Genomic DNA, 18,837 nt, shown 5'->3' with positions numbered 1-18,837 from the left:
CAGCTACTGTGTTTCTTCTCTGGACTCTCCATTTGGTTTCATAATAATCAGCTTTCCTACTTCATGAGACTACATTGTTAGAAAGGAGTTGGAAAGGGCCTTGGAGATCACTGTAGTAAAGTGGCTCTCCACACTGTTAATATGACCAACACCATCCCAACCCCATCCCTCAGATGCCTCTGACCCAGTACTTTAATATGACCCTTACATTGTAGAGGAGTAACTGAAGCACAGTACTATAAATATCTTGGCCAAAATTACACAATAAGTAGCAGCTTAGGATCTCCAGATGTATAATCTCTTATAAAATAACGTCTGCACCATATTGCTTTCCAGTGATTGATTGTACCTCCTAAGACGAGCATTTTACGTTCTACTTACTATTACATGTTTTAAGTCATAAAATGGCATTTTCTACTTGTTTTCTAAAATTCTGATTTCTGAAAGAAACTTTGGACTTGGCCATATTGGCCACTGGCCATCCCAGCACATATACATAATTCAGACCTGTTTTCTTTTCTTTTTTTTTTCTTTTTAAAGCGTTTTGAGGCAGAGGAAATGTTTTCAAGCTACATTGTAACCCCCCCTCCTACAATAATTCTTTAAAATCTTTAGAGAAAGTACTCCTCAATAAATGTTATTAACTAATTACAGATCATTTCTGTTTTCTAGAACAGTATCAGGGTTCAGGCTTTGTTGTTTCTAGCTCATCATTACGGAGAAGGAGAATAGGGTTAGTGCTACTGGGCAGTGAAGCTGCAGAAAGAAGTAATTTACGTGAACTTTGTGATGTCACACCAGAAGCGATTCCTTTTTGGATCACTAATCCATTTTCTTCCATTTGGCCACACTGTGATTTTTTTCTTCATTAGAAATCCTGCAGTCTGTCCTGAAATGTTAGAATACTAATCCTATAATAATTTATATAATTTATTGTGAATCACTGCAAAACATTTCCTATCCTTTAGTATGTGATTAATTTACTTTTAAATAAGTGCTTAAAACTAATAAAACTGGAGACTGCAGAGGATTCAGCAGATCTGAACTTTCTTATACCATTCTTTTTGTAAAGAAATGCGTTGTCAGTAGAGTTATACCATCACCATCTCAGGGCTTTTTGATTAGTGGAACTATTAGCTGAATCCCCATGGGCCGCAAAGCCTGAACCTTAGAGCTGGTAAAAATCATCAAGGTTAGTGGTTTGTAGTCATACACTGGCCTGGGGTTAGTGGCTTTCTGCAAGACTGCTCTCAGTGCCAACCTATAATTGAAGTTTTTATTCAGAGTCATTTTTCTTTCTAAAGCACTTGATAAATACAGTTTTTATTTTCCTTAGGTAACAAAAGAAGAAAGAACTTTTCAAGAAATAATGAAAAGTTATAGGAATCAGCCCCAAGCTAATAGTCATGTGAGTTACATTATTTTTCCTACTGTTCAAAAATAGGTCAGTACTATATCTCTGCTGACAAGTCACTTAAAAGGTAAACTTTTATAATTTTAGTATACTTTAGATTTTCTGGTTTGATGGATATCATTAAACTCGAGAGACAGTTTTATAAAAGGACAGTTTCAATGGAAGCCAGGAAATCTGGCTGTTCCTGACATATCTATGTACTTGAATATACTTGTCTCGAGGTCTGCAATTCCATTTGTTGAATGAGAATATTTTCTACTAGAAAGTATAATGAAAATTTTCTATAATACTAATATTCTTTAATTATACGAGATTCAATTCTTTGATCATGTTTAAATCTTGTGAAATTTAAGGATTTTATTAACTCAGGTCCAACTTCTTTTGTCGAGAAGTTGGCAAGAATCCTAGTATTTGCATCTCTGAATAGATGTTAAGCATTTCTGATCATGTTATAATAGCTATGGTGAGAATCCTATAAAACCTTTCAGTCATGAAAATTAAAATGTCAGCATAGTGGCCTGGCACATAAAAAAAAAAAATTTTTTTTTTTTTTTTGGCACATAGTAAGCATTTAATGGATCTTAGCTCCATATCATTGTTATTGTAGCTAAAGAACACCTTACCTCAAGGCTTTGAGCTCTACTCTAAGGGACATAATGGCCTTTTCTCTAGCTCTGCTGATCTACCATCTTCAAAGAAGAGAGCTGGGGTAGCTTACATATCCCTGGCCCCAGTACTGGTTGTTATGTCTGCTTCTAAGAGTCCCCCACAAATAGTTGCATTTCTTTACTTAAACCCCAAAAGGTACTGATAGTAAGCAATATAGAGACATTTGAAGAGCCAAGTACAGGAATTTGTTACCTTATCGCAGGCTAAGAGTTTCTGAGCCTCTTGAGGAAAATCTCTTAGGACCAGAACCTGGAAAGGTCCAGATTGACCCTAAAGATCACGTAGGTGAGATTAGTATAGGTCAAAAATGGGCCATGCCACAACTTCCTAAATACAGAGGGAATAAATTATGTCTTTCCAGCTATCTCTGAGGTAGGAAAGACTTTAGAGGCAGGAAAGGGATAATTTTTCATATGGCCATCTGAATGGAGATAGGAATGGGGTGGGGGCAGGAAAACAAGCCCCATTTAAGATCAAATGATTCTCATGTAAGGAATTAAAGGAGGAACATGTACAGACCTTTGGCTTTTATTTGGCAAAACCTGAACGTCAGTCTTTAGTTGCTCCTCACTTAGTTCTATTTTGTAAACTCTTTGTTTTTTTTTAAGATGGCACGTTTTAGGTAGCAGGCTCTGCTTTAGGATCCCCTTTTCTAAGATTCTTTGCCATAATCTACACCTACCATAGCTAATAACATCCTGCACTCGATTATCACCCACACAGACAAATATTTTTAAGTTGGTTTGATATTTACTCTTCTTATTTTGGTTTTGCTTAACCTCTGCTGATTGTGACCTCAGCAGTCCTTTTTCTCCTCTTTGACCTGTAGGTCTATAGAAGTGTTTTATTGAAGACTGTTCCAAGAGAAGTTGTGACATACAGTGAGAACATAAACGGTGATATTGAAATGACAGATTGTGGTAAGTTATCCAGTTTAACATGCTAAATGTAATACCCCTTTGATTGCATGGTACATAATACAGCAGATGTCAGGCAACACTGAGTCACGATGTAGATGGGTATGGGTAACGCACACTTGATTTGGGACGAAACAAGTTTGAGAACCAGTATGGGTCAAGTGTCCTAAATCCCTTCCAAAGAGGTAGTGGTATACTGACACCATTAATTTGTCCCGTTAATTATATTTCAGAAAAAATTTCCTATTCTACTTATACATATTAATCAAACACGTAAAATGCACTTAAAATTCAGAACTGTGAATGACAGGGAAAGCAGGGTAGCTGTCAGTGATCTGGCTGTGGAGACAATTAAGGAAGCGTCCTGTTCTTTGGTAAGCATATAGGTGATTCTGCTACCATTACCAAGGCTGCCACCCTGTTAAGACTTCAAGTACTGTTGTTGTTGTTAGGTGCCGTTGAGTCGGTTCTGACTCTTAGCAACTCTATGTACAACAGAAAGAAACAGTGCCCGATCCTGCACCATCCTCACAATCGTTATTATGCTTGAGCTCATTATTGTAGCCACTCTGTCAGTCTGTCTTGTTGAGGGGTCTTCCTCTTTTTCGGTGACCCTCTACATTATCAAGCATGATATCCTTTTCCAGGGACTGTTCCTCCTGATAACATATCCAAAGTACATGAGATGGAGTCTTACCATCCTTGCTTCTACGGAGCATTCTGGTTGTACTTCTTCCAAGACAGATTTGTTCATTCTTTTTGGCAGTCCGTGGTATATTCTGTATTCTTCACCAACACCACAATTCAAAGGCGACAGTTCTGCTTCAGTCTGCCTTATTCATTGTCCAGCTTTCACATGCATATGATGCAATTGAAAATACCATGGCTTGGGTCAGGTGCACCTTAGTCTTCAAGATGACACCTTTGCTTTTCAACGCTTTAAAGAGGTCGTTTGCAGCAGATTTGCCCAGTGCAATACGTCTTTCGATTTTTGACTGCTTCTTCCATGGGTGTTCATTGTGGATCCAAGTAAAATGAAATCCTTGACAACTTCATTCTTTTCTCTGTTTATCATGCTGTGGCTTATTGGTCCGGCTGTGAGGATTTTTGTTCCCTTTATGTTGAGGTGTAATCCATACTGAAGGCTGTGGTCTTTGATCTTCATCAGTAAGTGCTTCAAGTCCTCTTCACTTTCAGCAAGCAAGGTTGTGTCATCTGCATAACGCAGGTTGTTAATGAATCTTCCTCTAATCTTGATGCTACATTCTTCTTCATATAGTCCAACTTCTCAGATTATTTGTTCAGCATAAAGATTGAATAGGTATGGTGAAAGGATACAACCCTGACGCACACCTTTCCTGACTTTAAACCAATGAGTATCCCCTTGTTCTGTCCGAACAACTGCCTCTTGATCTATGGAAAGGTTCCTCATAAGCACGGTTAAGCGTTCTGGAATTCCCATTCTTCGCAGTGTTATTCATAGTTTGTTATGATCCACACAGTCGAATGCCTTTGCATAGTCAATAAAACACAGGTAAACATCTTTCTGGTATTCTCTGCTTTCAGCCAGGATCCATCTGACATCAGCAATGATATCTCTGGTTCCACATCCTCTTCTGAATCCAGCTGAATTTCTGGCAATTCCCTGTCGATACACTGCTGCAGCTGCTTTTGAATGATCTTCAGCAAAGTTTTGCTTGCGTGTGATATTAATGATATTGTTCGATAATTTCCGTGTTTGGTTGGATCACCTTTCTTGGGAATAGGCATAAATATGGATCTCTTCTAGTCAGGTGACCAGGTAGCTGTCTTCCAAACTTCTTGGCATAGACACATGAACACTTCCAGCACTGCATCTGTTTGTTGAAACATCTCAATTGATATTCCGTCAATTCCTAGAGCCCTGTTTTTTGCCGGTGCCTTCAGTGCCATCGGTTCCTGATCATATGCTACTCTTGAAATGGTGGAACATTGTTGTAGATTGAATCATGTCCCCCCAAAAATGTGTGTATCAACTTGGTTAGGCCATGATTCCCAGGATTCTGTGGTTGTCCTCCATTTCGTGGTTGTAATTTTATGTTACGAGGATTAGGGTGGGATTGTAGCACCACCCTTACTCAGGTCACCTCCTTGATCCAATGTAAAGGGAGTTTCCCTGGGATGTGGCCTGCACCACCTTTCATCTCTCAAGAGATAAAAGGAAAGGGAAGCAAGCAGAGAGTTGGGGTTACCATGCTGCCAAGAAAGCAGCACCAGGAGCAGAGTGTGTCCTTTGGACACAGGGTCCCTGCACTGAGAAGCTCCTGAATTTGACCTTGTAACCTACTAGACTGTGAGAAAATAAATTTCTCTTTGTTAAAGCCATCCACTTTTGGTATTTCTGTTATAGCAGCACTAGATGACAAGACAAACGTCACCTAATTCTTTTTGGTATAATGACTCTGTATGTCTTCCATCTTCTTTTGATGCTTCCTGTGTCAGTTAGTATTTTCTCCATAGAAGCCTTTACCATTGCAACTCGGGCTTGAATTTTTCTTCAGTTCTTTCAGCTTGAGAAACGTCAAGCATGTTCTTCCCTTTTAGTTTTCTATCTCCAGCGCTTTGCACATATCATTATCTTTACTTTGTCTTCCAGAGCCGCCCTTTGAAATCTTCTGCTCAGTTCTTTTACTTTATCATTTCTGCCTTTTACTTTAACTGCTTGATGTTCGAGAGCAAGTTTCAGATTCTCCTTTGACATCCATATTGGTCTTTTCTTTCTTTTCTGTCTTTTCAGTGACCTCTTGCTTTCTTAATGTATGACGTCCTTCCACAGCTCACATGGTCTTCGATCATTAGTGTTCAATGTGTCAAATCTGTTCTTGAGATGGTCTCTAAATTCAGGTGGGATATACTCAGGGTCATGTTTTCGCCCTCGTGGACTTGCTTTGATTTTCTTCAGTTTCAGCTTAAACTTGCATATGAGCAATTGATGGTCTGTTCCACAGTCAGCCCCTAGACTGATGACATTGAGCTTTTCCATCATCTGTTTCCAAGGATGTAGTCAGTTTGATTCCTGTATATTCCATCTTGCAAGGCCCATGTGTATAGTCACCATTTACATTGGTGAAAAAATGTATTTGCAAAGAAGAAGTCGTTGATCTTGCAAAACTCTGTTTTTCGATCTCAGGCGTTGTCTCTATCACCAAGGCCATATTTTCCAACTAGCAATCCTTCTTCTTTGTTTCCAGCTTTCACATTCCAGTCACCAGTAATTATCAATGCATCCTGATTACATGCTCAATCAATTTCAGACTGCAGAAGCTGATGAAAATTTTCAGTTTCTTCATCTTTGGCCTTAGTGGTTGGTACATAACTTTGAATAATAGTGGTCTTAACTGGTCTTCCTTGTAGGCATATGGATATTATCCTACCACTGACAGCGTTGTACATCAGGGTAGATCTTGAATTGTTCTGTTTGATGGTGTATGCAACACCATTCCTCTTCAAGTTGTCATTCCCAAGAGAGTAGACTGTATGATTATCCGATTCAAAATGGCCAGTAGCAGTCCCTTTCAGCTCACTAATGCCTAGGATATTGATGTTTATGTGTTCCATTTCATTTTTGATGATTTCCAATTTTCCTAGACTTACACTTCCTACATTCCAGGTTCTGATTATTAGTGGAAGTTTGCAGCTGTTTCTTCTCATTTTAAGTCGTGCCGCACCAGCAGGTGAAGGTCCTGAAAACTTTACTCCATCCACGTCATTAAGGTCGACTCTACTTTGAGGAGGCAGCTTTTCCCCAGTCATCTTTTGAGTGCCTTCCAACCTGGGGGGCTCATCTTCCCGCACTATATCAGACAATGCTCTGCTGCTATTCATAATGGTTTTGCTGTGATGCTGGAAGCCGTGCCACCGGTATTCAGATACCAGCAGGGTCACCTATGGAGGACAGGTTTCAGCTGAGCTTCCAGACTAAGACAGACTAGGAAGAAGGACCTGGCAGTCTACTTCTGAAAAGCATTAGCCAGTGAAAACCTTATGAGTAGCAGTGGGACATTATCATTGTCAGGTACTAGTAATTTTTTTTCCAAAGGAGAAAAAAAGGTCAATACTCATGTGTTCATAAGCTGTAAAAATGCCTCTTCTGCCCATTTCCTTTTCCTTGTCTCATCTTTTCATGTATTTAAATATGAGTCTAAATGTGTACGATGACTTACTTAATCCCACAGTGTGGAACTAGGTTGCTTCCAGTTGTCTGCAATTTTGTGATGCACATCAGTGTAGCTTAATCTTTGTCCAGTTCCCTTAGGATGTCCTTAGGATAAATTCTTAGAGAAAATTGAGTGGGTCAAAGACTTTTTTTTTTTTCTTTCAGCTGTACAGATAATCCATGATCACTATGGTGTCTACTGGCATCTGAACTTTTAAGACCTCACCTATAATAATCATGTCCCAGAATGTGACCCAATTTAAGGATACACAGCCATACTCAGTTTTTCTTTTTACTTAGATATATTCTTCCTGAGCCTTTTCAAGGCAATGGGAAGTGTATAAGACAGCACATCCAATAAAACACCAAAAAGCCTCTTTCTGTATTTGTTATGCACGTTGTTCACCTGTCCATGGTGGTTTATCTGTCCCCACCAAACCAAGCATCAGAGGTTAACTTGGAAATGGTGTGGGTTCCTTGCCTATTTAGTGTTTTCTCTGTGTTCACAGGAATCTAGAGCCATGGAATTCAAGAGAATAGAATTAAGCAAAAGGAAATATATCATGGGTTCTTTCTGATAGATTACGTACAGTAAAAGCTGTGAAAGCCAGAACTTGTGTAAGGCAGAAACCTTTCAGAGGAGGAAAACTCAAATATTTTTCACTAAAATGAGCAATAGAAAAGCAGTAAAACTACACCCTGTAAAGGTGGAAAACTTGTGAGATCCAGAAAAACAAATCAGTCCTGTTGAGTTCTGGCTCTCACAGGTTTCTCACAGGTGAGCTAATTCTCACTCATCTGAAACTTTCTGTATTTGCCAGAAAGTTTCAGATGAGTGAGAATTAGCTACTCCCCCTATAGCCCACAGGTTTCAGATCAAATTTGGCTATACATACATTTATTAGCTAGATATTCACTAGCAGTCAAGCAAAAAATTATTCTTACAGATCCTATCCAATGGTGGCGGCACAAGGCAGGAAGAATGTCCAGTGAGAATGCACTCAGGAATTCTGGCACCAAAATATGGAGAAAGTTAAGGAGGAGGATATAACAGGCAAGACTACATTCAGATAAGACACATTCCGGTTCCTGGAGCCATGGCTACATGCTATGGCCTGAACTTGAACACCCCAAAGAACATAAGCGCAGGGAGAACAATTCTGGTTCTAAAAACAAACTCATAATTAGGTATAAAATCATTACTATTAAGAGAGCATTCACACAGTTTTTATACTTTGGTGCTCAGTTTAGTTAAACCCCAACCCAGGGCTGGTGCCCATCTAAAAGGGCACTAGTGACAGTGAACTTAAATGTAATGGTTGTGAAAAAGTTGTTGCTAAAGTGGTATCCATAGAAAAGTGCACCACCTTGAGTTTACATTTCTCCAAATTCCAGTTAATTTATACATAATACAGATGGATTCCTGAATCATCTCTAAAGCTCCTGATTGCTTTACAATGAAGATTTGTGTTTATTTGATCTTTAATATTGTGAAGAGGGTTGTGATTCAAATCACCAGCTTGTGTATTAAAGTACACTGAATTCTTTTTAACAGACTTAGAAGATGCTACACAAACAACAGACTGTTCCAGTGGGCCAGTGAGAGAGGAAAGAGGTGATCTTATCAAATTTTACAATACAATATACGTAGGAAGAGTGAAGTCATTTGCATTGAAATACGACTTGTCAAATCAAGCCCATATGGTACGTTTTATGTTTTACTACTTCATTAATATGTACAACCGTAGATTATTATAAGTTCATTTGATTGAATAAGTATTTCAGAGTTTAAAACCTTACTGATGCATTATATAGGAGAAAATATACTAGTAATTAATCAGAGAGTGATTAAGGCTATGATACAACAGGGACTGAGGAAATCATGGGAATTCTATTCATCTTGTGATTATGTTGTTAGAGATTATGCATGTACAAATGGCTAAGCACTCAACTGCTGGCCAAAAGGCTCACAATTCGAACCCACCTAGAGGTTCCTGGAAGACAGGCCTGGTGATCTGGTTCCAAAAGGTCACAGCCTTGAAAACCCTATGGAGCAGTCAGAATCGACTCAACAGCAATTAACAACACCAATGACAACGTGGACAAGGACTAGAAGGGATCATAGAAAAATGACAACAGTTGATTTGAGTGATATTTTCTCTTGATTTTGGTTTCTACTGCCAAGTTTGTGAGAATTTTTTTTTTTTCCTCAAGAATGAAGAGAAAAGGAAATAAGTAGGCCTGGACCATTAATAGAGGCAACCCTTAGATATTATTATGTAGACCCTAGTTTTGGCGGCAGCAGCAGGCCTGAGAAAGTGTCCTCAGCATATAGGCTGAGTTTGGGTCCCAGTAGATCAGACTTCAGCTATAAGAAAGAGGGCCCTAGTATAAGGGAAGCCTGGAAGCTGCATCCAGCCAGTAGCCCTGTGTATGTATCTATGTATATCTCTTTGCGTTCCTGTCCTTGTCCCTTTCAAGGACTGTGGTCTGTGACTATCCTCAGCGGCCAGAATTGCTTGTCCTACTCTTATCATTTCCACCTCCCCTCTGTCATGTGCTGTACTGTGACTGTCTCTGCCATCAGCCAGTTGAATCTAGTTTTATTAGCTTCAAGTGAAGATGATGAACGAAATATTAAGGAGCCATCTCCATTTATTCTATTTCTGTTGTACAGAATATTAAAGAAAAATGTAGTTCCTGCTTACCTAACTCTACTTCTGAATCTTTTGCATTTCAGTATAAAGTCTTTCCTGTCACATTAACAGATTTGTTCCATGTTGGAATCATTCTTCTGGCTCATACAATTTCCTGCCTCTTTTTCCACTCTCTTTGGCTACTGCTTTAGTTGTAGATATGTGTGTGGAGAGAGATTTTTTTTTTTTTAATTAACTTTTATTGAGCTTCAAGTGAACGTTTACCAATCAAGTCAGACTGTCACATATAAGTTTATATACACCTTACTCCATACTCCCACTTGTTCTCCCCCTAATGAGTCAGCCCTTCCAGTCTCTCCTTTCGTGACAATTTTGCCAGCTTCCAACTCTCTCTATCCTCCCATCCCCCCTCCAGACAGGAGATGCCAACATAGTCTCAAGTGACCGCTTGATATAATTAGCTCACTCTTCATCAGCATCTCTCACCTACCCACTGTCCAGTCCCTTTCATGTCTGATGAGTTGTCTTCGGGGATGGTTCCTGTCCTGTACCAACAGAAGTTTTGGGGACCATGACTGCCGGGATCCCTCTAGTCTCAGTCAGACCATTAAGTCTGGTCTTTTTATGAGAATTTGGGGTCTGCATCCCACTGATCTCCTGCTCCCTCAGGGGTTCTCTGTTGCGCTCCCTGTCAGGGGAGTCATCGATTCTGGCCGGGCACCAACTAGTTCTTCTGGTCTCAGGATGGTGTAGGTCTCTGGTTCATGTGGCCCTTTCTGTCTCTTGGGCTCTTAGTTGTCGTGTGACCTTGGTGTTCTTCATTCTCCTTTGCTCCAGGTGGGTTGAGACCAATTGATGCATCTTAGATGGCCGCTTGTTAGCATTTAAGACCCCAGACGCCACATTTCAAAGTGGGATGCAGAATGTTCTCATAATAGAATTATTTTGCCAATTGACTTAGAAGTCCCCTTAAACCATAATCCCCAAACCCCCGCCCTTGCTCCGCTGACCTTTGAAGCATTCAGTTTATCCTGGAAACTTCTTTGCTTTTGGTCCAGTCCAGTTGAGCTGACCTTCCATGTATTGAGTATTGTCCTTCCCTTCACCTAAAGCAGTTCTTATCTACTAGTTAATCAGTAAAAAACCCTCTCCCACCCTCCCTCCCTCCCCCCTCGTAACCACAGAAGTATGTGTTCTTCTCAGTTTATACTATTTCTCAAGATCTTATAATAGTGGTCTTATACAATATTTGTCCTTTTGCCTCTGACTAATTTCTCTCAGCATAATGCCTTCCAGGTCCCTCCATGTTATGAAATGTTTCATAGATTCGTCACTATTCTTTATGGATTCCATTGTGTGAATATACCACAATTTATTTACCCATTCATCCGTTGATGGACACCTTGGTTGCTTCCAGCTTTTTGCTATTGTAAACAGAGCTGCAATAAACATGGGTGTGCATATATCTGTTTGTGTGAAGACTCTTATTTCTCTAGGGTGTATTCCGAGGAGTGGGATTTCTGGGTTGTATGGTGGTTCTACTTCTAACTGTTCGAGATATCGCCAGATAGATTTCCAAAGTGGTTGTACCATTTTACATTCCCACCAGCAGTGTATGAGAGTTCCAATCTCTCCGCAGCCTCTCCAACATTTATTATTTTGTGTTTTTTGGATTAATGCCAGCCTTGTTGCAGTGAGATGGAATCTCATCGTGGTTTTAATTTGCATTTCTCTAATGGCTAATGATCGAGAGCATTTTCTCATGTATCTGTTAGCTGCCTGAATATCTTCAGTGAAGTGTGTATTCATATTCTTTGCCCACTTCTTGATTGGGTTGTTCGTCTTTTTTGTTGAGTTTTAACAGAATCATATAGATTTTAGAGATCAGGCACTGGTCGGAGATGTCATAGCTGAAAATTCTTTCCCAGTCTGTAGGTGGTCTTTTTACTCTTTTGGTGAAGTCTTTAGATGAGCATAGGTGTTTGATTTTTAGGAGCTCCCAGTTATCTGGTTTCTCTTCGTCATTTTTGGTAATGTTTTGTATTCTGTTTATGCCTTGTATTAGGGCTCCTAACGTTGTCCCTATTTTTTCTTCCATGATCTTTATCGTTTTAGTCTTTATGTTTAGGTCTTTGATCCACTTGGAGTTAGTTTTTGTGCATGGTGTGAGGTATGGGTCCTGTTTCATTCTTTTGCAGATGGATATCCAGTTATGCCAGCACCATTTGTTAAAAAGACTATCTTTTCCCCAATTAACTGACTCTGGTCCTTTGTCAAATATCAGCTGCTCATACGTGGATGGATTTATATCTGGGTTCTCAATTCTGTTCCACTGGTCTATGTGCCTGTTGTTGTACAAATACCAGGCTGTTTTGACTACTGTGGCTGTATAATAGGTTCTGAAATCAGGTAGAGTGAGGCCTCCCACGTTCTTCTTCTTTTTCAGTAATGCTTTGTTTATCCGAGGCTTCTTTCCCTTCCATATGAAGTTGGTGATTTGTTTCTCTATCACCTTAAAAAATGACATTGGAATTTGGATCGGAAGTGCATTGTATGTATAGATGGCTTTTGGTAGAATAGACATTTTTACTATGTTAAGTCTTCCTATCCATGAGCAAGGTATGTTTTTCCACTTAAGTATGTCTTTTTTAATTTCTTGTACTAGAGCTTTGTGGTTTTCTTTGTATAGGTCTTTTACATCCTTGGTAAGATTTATTCCTAAGTATTTTATCTTCTTGGGGGCTACTGTGAATGGTATTGATTTGGTTATTTCCTCTTCGATGTTCTTTTTGTTGATGTAGAGGAATCCAAGTGATTTTTGTATGTTTATCTTATAACCTGAGACTCTGCCAAACTCTTCTATTAGTTTCAGTAGTTTTCTGGTGGATTCGTTGGGGTTTTCTGTGTATAAGATCATGTCATCTGCAAATAGAGATAATTTTACTTCCTCTTTGTCAATCTGGATGCCCTTTATTTCTTTGTCTAGCCTAATTGCTCTGGCTAGGACTTCTAGCACGATGTTGAATAAGAGCGGTGATAAAGGGCATCCTTGTCTGGTTCCCGTTCTCAAGGGAAATGCTTTCAGGTTCTGTCCATTTAGAGTGATGTTTGCTGTTGGCTTTGCATAGATGCCCTTTATTATGTTGAGGAATTTTCCTTCAATTCCTATTTTGGTGAGAGTTTTTATCATAAATGGGTGTTGGGCTTTGTCAAATGCCTTTTCTGCATCAATTGATAAGATCCTGTGGTTTTTGTCTTTTGTTTTATTTATGTCGTGGATTACATTAATGTTTTTTCTAACATTAAACCAGCCTTGCATACCTGGTATAAATCCCACTTGGTCGTGGTGAATTATTTTTTTGATACGTTGTTGAATTCTATTGGCTAGAATTTTGTTGAAGATTTTTGCATCTATGTTCATGAGGGATCTAGGTCTATAATTTTCTTTTTCTGTAATGTCTTTACCTGGTTTTGGTATCAGGGAGATGGTGGCTTCATAGAATGAGTTGGGTAGTATTCCGTCATTTTCTATGCTTTGAAATACCTTTAGTAGTAGTGGTGTTAACTCTTCTCTGAAAGTTGGGTAGAACTCTGCAGTGAAGCTGTCCAGGCCAGGGCTTTTTTTTGTTGGGAGTTTTTTGATTACCGTTTCAATCTCTTTTATTGTTATGGGTCTATTTAGTTGTTCTACTTCTGAATGTGTTAGTTTAGGTAGGTAGTGTTTTTCCAGGAATTCATCCATTTCTTCTAGGTTTGCAAATTTTTTGGAGTATAATTTTTCATAATAATCTGATATGATTCTTTTAATTTCAGTTGGGTCTGTTGTGATGTGGCCCATCTCATTTCTTATTCGGGTTATTTGTTTCCTTTCCTGTATTTCTTTAGTCAGTCTAGCCAATGGTTTATCAATTTTGTTAATTTTTTCAAAGAAGCAGCTTTTGGCTTTGTTAATTCTTTCAATTGTTTTTCTGTTCTCTAATTCATTTAGTTCAGCTCTAATTTTTATAATTTGTTTTCTTTTGGTGCCTGATGGATTCTTTTGTTGCTCACTTTCTATTTGTTCAAGTTGTAGGGACAATTCTCTGATTTTGGCTCTTTCTTCTTTTTGTATGTGTGCATTTATCGATATAAATTGGCCTCTGAGCACTGCTTTTGCTGTGTCCCAGAGGTTTTGATAGGAAGTATTTTCATTCTCGTTTCATTCTATGAATTTCCTTATTCCCTCCTTGATGTCTTCTATAACCCAGTCTTTTTTCAGGAGGGTATTGTTCAGTTTCCAAGTATTTGATTTCTTTTCCCTAGTTTTTCTGTTATTGATTTCTAGTTTTATTGCCTTGTGGTCTGAGAAGATGCTTTGTAATATTTCGATGTTTTGGATTCTGCAAAGGTTTTTTTTATGACCTAATATGTGGTCTGTTCTAGAGAATGTTCCATGTACGCTAGAAAAAAAAGTATACTTTGCAGCAGTTGGGTGGAGAGTTCTGTATAAGTCAATGAGGTCAAGTTGGTTGATTTTTGTAAGTAGGTCTTCCGTGTCTCTATTGAGCTTCTTACTGGATGTCCTGTCCCTCTCCAAAAGTGGTGTGTTGAAGTCTCCTACTATAATTGTGGAGGTGTCTATCTCCCTTTTCAGTTCTGTTAAGATTTGATTTATGTATCTTGCAGCCCTGTCATTGGGTGCATAAATACTTAATATGGTTATATCTTCCTGATCAATTGTCCCTTTTGTCATTATATAGTGTCCTTCTTTATCCTTTGTGGTGGATTTAAGTCTAAAGTCTATTTTGTCAGAAGTTAATATTGCTACTCCTCTTTTTTGCTTATTGTTTGCTTGATATATTTTTTTCCATCCTTGGAGTTTTAGTTTGTTTGTGTCTCTAAGTCTAAGGTGTGTCTCTTGGAGGCAGCATATAGACGGATCATGTTTCTTTATCCAGTCCGAGACTCTCTGTCTCTTTATTGGTGCATTTAGTCCATTTACATTCAGCGTAATTATAGATAAATAAGTGGTTAGTGTTGTCATTTTGATGCCTTTTTATGTGCGTTGTTGACAATTTCATTTTTCCACTTACTTTTTTGTGCTGAGACGTTTTTCTTAGTAAATTGTGAGATCCTCATTTTCATAGTGTTTGACTTTATGTTTGTTGAGTTGTTACGTTTTTCTTGGCTTTTATCTTGAGTTATGGAGTTGTTATACCTCTTTGTGGTTACCTTAATATTTACCCCTATTTTTCTAAGTAAAAACCTAACTTGTATTGTCCTATATCGCCTTGTATCACTCTCCATAGGGCAGTTCTATGCCACCTGTATTTAGTCCCTCTTTTTGATTATTGTGATCTTTTACGTATTGACTTCAATGATTCCCTGTTATGAGCATTTTTTTTTTTTAATTAATCTTAATTTGTTTTTGTGATTTCCCTATTTGAGTTGATATCAGGATGTTCTGTTTTGTGACCTTGTGTTGTGCTGGTATCTGATATTATTGGTTTTCTGACCAAAAAATTTCCTTTAGTATTTCTTGTAGCTTTGGTTTGGTTTTTGCAAATTCTCTAAGCTTGTGTTTATCTGTAAATATCTTAATTTCGCCTTCATATTTGAGAGAGAGTTTTGCTGGATATATGATCCTTGGCTGGCAGTTTTTCTCCTTCAGTGCTCTGTATATGTCATCCCATTGCCGCCTTGCCTGCATGGTTTCTGCTGAGTAGTCTGAACTTATTCTTATTGATTCTCCCTTGAAGGAAACCTTTCTTTTCTCCCTGGCTGCTTCTAAAATTTTATCTTTATCTTTGGTTTGGCAAGTTTGATGATAATATGTCTTGGTGTTTTTCTTTTTGGATCAATCTTAAATGGGGTTCGATAAGCATCTTGGATAGATATCGTTTCGTCTTTCATGATGTCAGGGAAGTTTTCTGTCAGGAGTTCTTCAACTATTTTCTCTGTGTTTTCTGTCCTCCCTCTCTGTTCTGGGACTCCAATCACATGCAAGTTATCTTTCTTGATAGAGTCCCACATGATTGTTAGGGTTTCTTCATTTTTTTTAATTCTTTTATCTGATTTTTTTTCAGCTATGTTGGTGTTAATTCCCTGGTCCTCCAGATTTCCCAGTCTGCATTCTAATTGCTCCAGTCTGCTCCTCTGACTTCCTATTGCGTTGTCTAATTCTGTAATTTTATTGTTAATCTTTTGGATTTCTACATGCTGTCTCTCTATGGATTCTTGCAACTTATTAATTTTTCCACCATGTTCTTGAATAATCTTTTTGAGTTCTTCGACTGTTTTATCAGTGTGTTCCTTGGCTTTTTCTGCAGTTTGCCTTATTTCATTTCTGAGGTCATCCCTGATGTCTTGAAGCATTCTGTAAATTAGTTTTTTATATTCTGTATCTGATAATTCCAGGATAGTATCTTCATTTGGGAAAGATTTTGATTCTTTTGTTTGGGGGGTCGTAGGAGCTGTCATGGTCTGCTTCTTTATGTGGTTTGATATTGACTGCTGTCTCCGAGCCATCACTGACTGGGACGCTGGGTCCAGGCTCCGAAAACAGTCGCTGCTTCCCGTTATTTGTTCGTTCTCTGTCTCTAAGTCTGTGTTTATTGTTCAGGGTTCGTAGATTGTTATGTATGTGATCGATTCACTTGTTTTTCCGCGTCTTTGTTGCAAGAGGGATCCGAGGTAGCGTCTTCCTAGTCCGCCATCTTGGCCTCGCCTCCCTGGAGAGAGATTTTTACTGTAAATGTTAGATACTGATTACTCTTTGCCCCTACTTTCTTAGTGTGGGCAACAGAGGTGCCCATGCTCCTGGCCTACCCCTCGCGGTGTCTTTCCCCAGAACTCTTACTACTATTTACAGGATTTCCTGAAAGATCTAGGAAATTAATTTTAGTGTATCTGTTAATAATCTGAAAAATGAGAGATAATGGACAGTTTCTTTGCTGTTTTTCAGGCATAAATCCGCTCTTAAAGTATAACTGATTCCTAAGTGGGAGATGCCAGTAAGAATAAAAACATAGTGGGATTAATCAAATGGAAAAAAAAATAGCTTTTTATCTTAAAAAAAAACTGACTTTTGGGGTCATTTCAGATGGAAGCTCCACCGCTCTCTCCTTTCCCACATATTAAGCAGCAGCCAGGCTCACCCCGCCGCATTTCCCAACAGCATTCCATCTATGTTTCCCCACACAAGAATGGGGCAGGCCTTACACCAAGGAGTGCTCTGCTGTACAAGTTCAATGGCAGCCCTTCTAAGGTAAGGTGCACATAGAATTTACTCTAAAACAACTCATAATGGTAGAAGTTGGATTTCAGATTACCAATCACTAATCTTCAGTCTTGCTTTTTCGCAAAGTTGGTACTAATAAACTACAAACTGTTACTGTGGCCAGTTTCCTGTGACCAAAAGCAGTGTTTTTAGTTGAGATTGCTTAATCATTACTGCTGATGAAGTGTTTGGGGATTTCACTGCAAGAGCCCAGTGTGTCTTCCTTGCAATCATGACCTTGAGAAGAGACCAAGTAAGACAATACCTACAGTAGTCAGACATAGGGTACATAAAGTTTAGAGAAAGGCCTTGGAAGTGAAAGTGCATCTAGTGGATGGCAACCACTACAAGTTAAAAGTCTAAAAACAGAGGCTTTCCTCACACAGACAGCTCTGTAGTTATCTCTGTCTTTATACTTGTAAATGATGAAGCTATGACAGGGACATGATAGCTCTTTTCAGCTCTTCAAGGGCTATTAAGGAGATAGGAGACCCTGGATGGTGCAGATGGTTAAGTGCTCGACTACTTATCTAAAAGTTGGTGGTTGGAACCTACCCAGAGGTCCCTCTGAAAAAAGCCTGGTGATCTGCTTCCAAAGGTCACAGCCTTCAGAACCCTATAGAGAACAGTTCTACCCTGCAACACATGGGGTTGCCATGAGTCAGAGTTGATTCAATGGTGACTGGTTTGTTTGTTTTTTTAAACAAGCAGGTATGTTTAGTGTGTCTCCAGAAGCTAGCATCTGGACCAACTGGAAGAAATTACAGTGGAACATGTTATAACTGAGTCCTTAACGCCTTAACTCATTGGCTTCCCACTCAGTTCTGCAAATATCTACCGAGTTCCTATTATATTTGGCAAACAAAGTCGACTAAGATATAATACCTCACAGACTTGGCGTTTCCTCTTCATAGAAGCTGACTTCCTATAAGGATGTTAAGAGGAGATTCTTGCACTGAATGAATGATTGGGTCAGTTGACTTCTAAGGCAGTGATTCCCAAACCATGGGTCAGAATCACTTGGGGAGCTTGTTGAACACAGATACCTGTCCAGCTAAAACAAAACCTGTTGCCTTCAAGTCGATTCCAACTCATGGCAGCTCCGTGTGTACTCAGTAGAACCACTCCGTAGGCTTTTCAAGACTGTGACCTTTTGGAAGCAGATCCCTAGGCATTTCTTCCGAGGTGCCTCTAGGTGGGTTCAAACACCAGCCTTACCTGTCCCACAGACATAGTGAAGCAAAAAGCTCAGGCAGGCGGGTCTGGGGCTCTGTAATTATAACACGCTCCCGGGATGATTGTGCTGCACAGCTTGCAGGAACCACTTCTCGAAGACCCTGCTACTCGGACTGATTCGCAGACCAGCAACATCAGCATTACCTGGAAGCTGTTAGAAATGCTGAATCATGGGCCCTAGGCCAGCCCTGCTGAATCTGAATCTGCATGTTAATAAGACCCTCAGATGACTAGTAAGCACATCAAAGTGTGTAAAGTACCGCTCCTAAGGAAGCGGGTGTCAAGTTTTAGGTAGCATGAAAATCACCTTAGAGGGCTCCTTACAGCGCAGACGCCAGGCCTCACCTCCAGAGCATCTGAGTCAGTAGGTATAGTGTCAAGCTTAAGATTTTGCATTTAGTAAGTTGCTGGGTGCTTCTGCTATTTCTGGCCTAGGGGCCATACTCTGAGAATTACTGCTATAAGTGAGACCCAGTTTTCAAAACCACCTG

General features: G+C 39.3%; 1 protein-coding gene across 4 annotated transcripts in view; it reads left to right on the top strand.

Annotated features, from left to right (window-relative positions):
* Positions 1–18,837, top strand: part of RBL1 (RB transcriptional corepressor like 1) — a 91,027-nt gene that overhangs the window by 55,051 nt on the left and 17,139 nt on the right. For 3 of the 4 annotated variants that reach the window (XR_010319262.1, XR_010319264.1, XM_003411536.4), the window contains 4 exons: positions 1,337–1,408; positions 2,913–3,003; positions 8,751–8,899; positions 16,934–17,098. Coding sequence is in view for 1 of the 4 variants with exons in the window: in XM_003411536.4 (XP_003411584.1) it covers positions 1,337–1,408; positions 2,913–3,003; positions 8,751–8,899; positions 16,934–17,098 (477 nt within the window). In the remaining 3 variants the exon portion in view is untranslated. The remainder of the gene's footprint in view (positions 1–1,336; positions 1,409–2,912; positions 3,004–8,750; positions 8,900–16,933; positions 17,099–18,837) is intronic. The other variant, XR_010319263.1, reaches the window with a different exon arrangement.

Source organism: Loxodonta africana, chromosome 24, assembly GCF_030014295.1.
Source record: "Loxodonta africana isolate mLoxAfr1 chromosome 24, mLoxAfr1.hap2, whole genome shotgun sequence".
NCBI classification, from domain to species: domain Eukaryota; kingdom Metazoa; phylum Chordata; class Mammalia; order Proboscidea; family Elephantidae; genus Loxodonta; species Loxodonta africana.
Note: the sequence above shows the minus strand (reverse complement) of the source record. Positions and strands in the feature narration are given on the sequence as shown.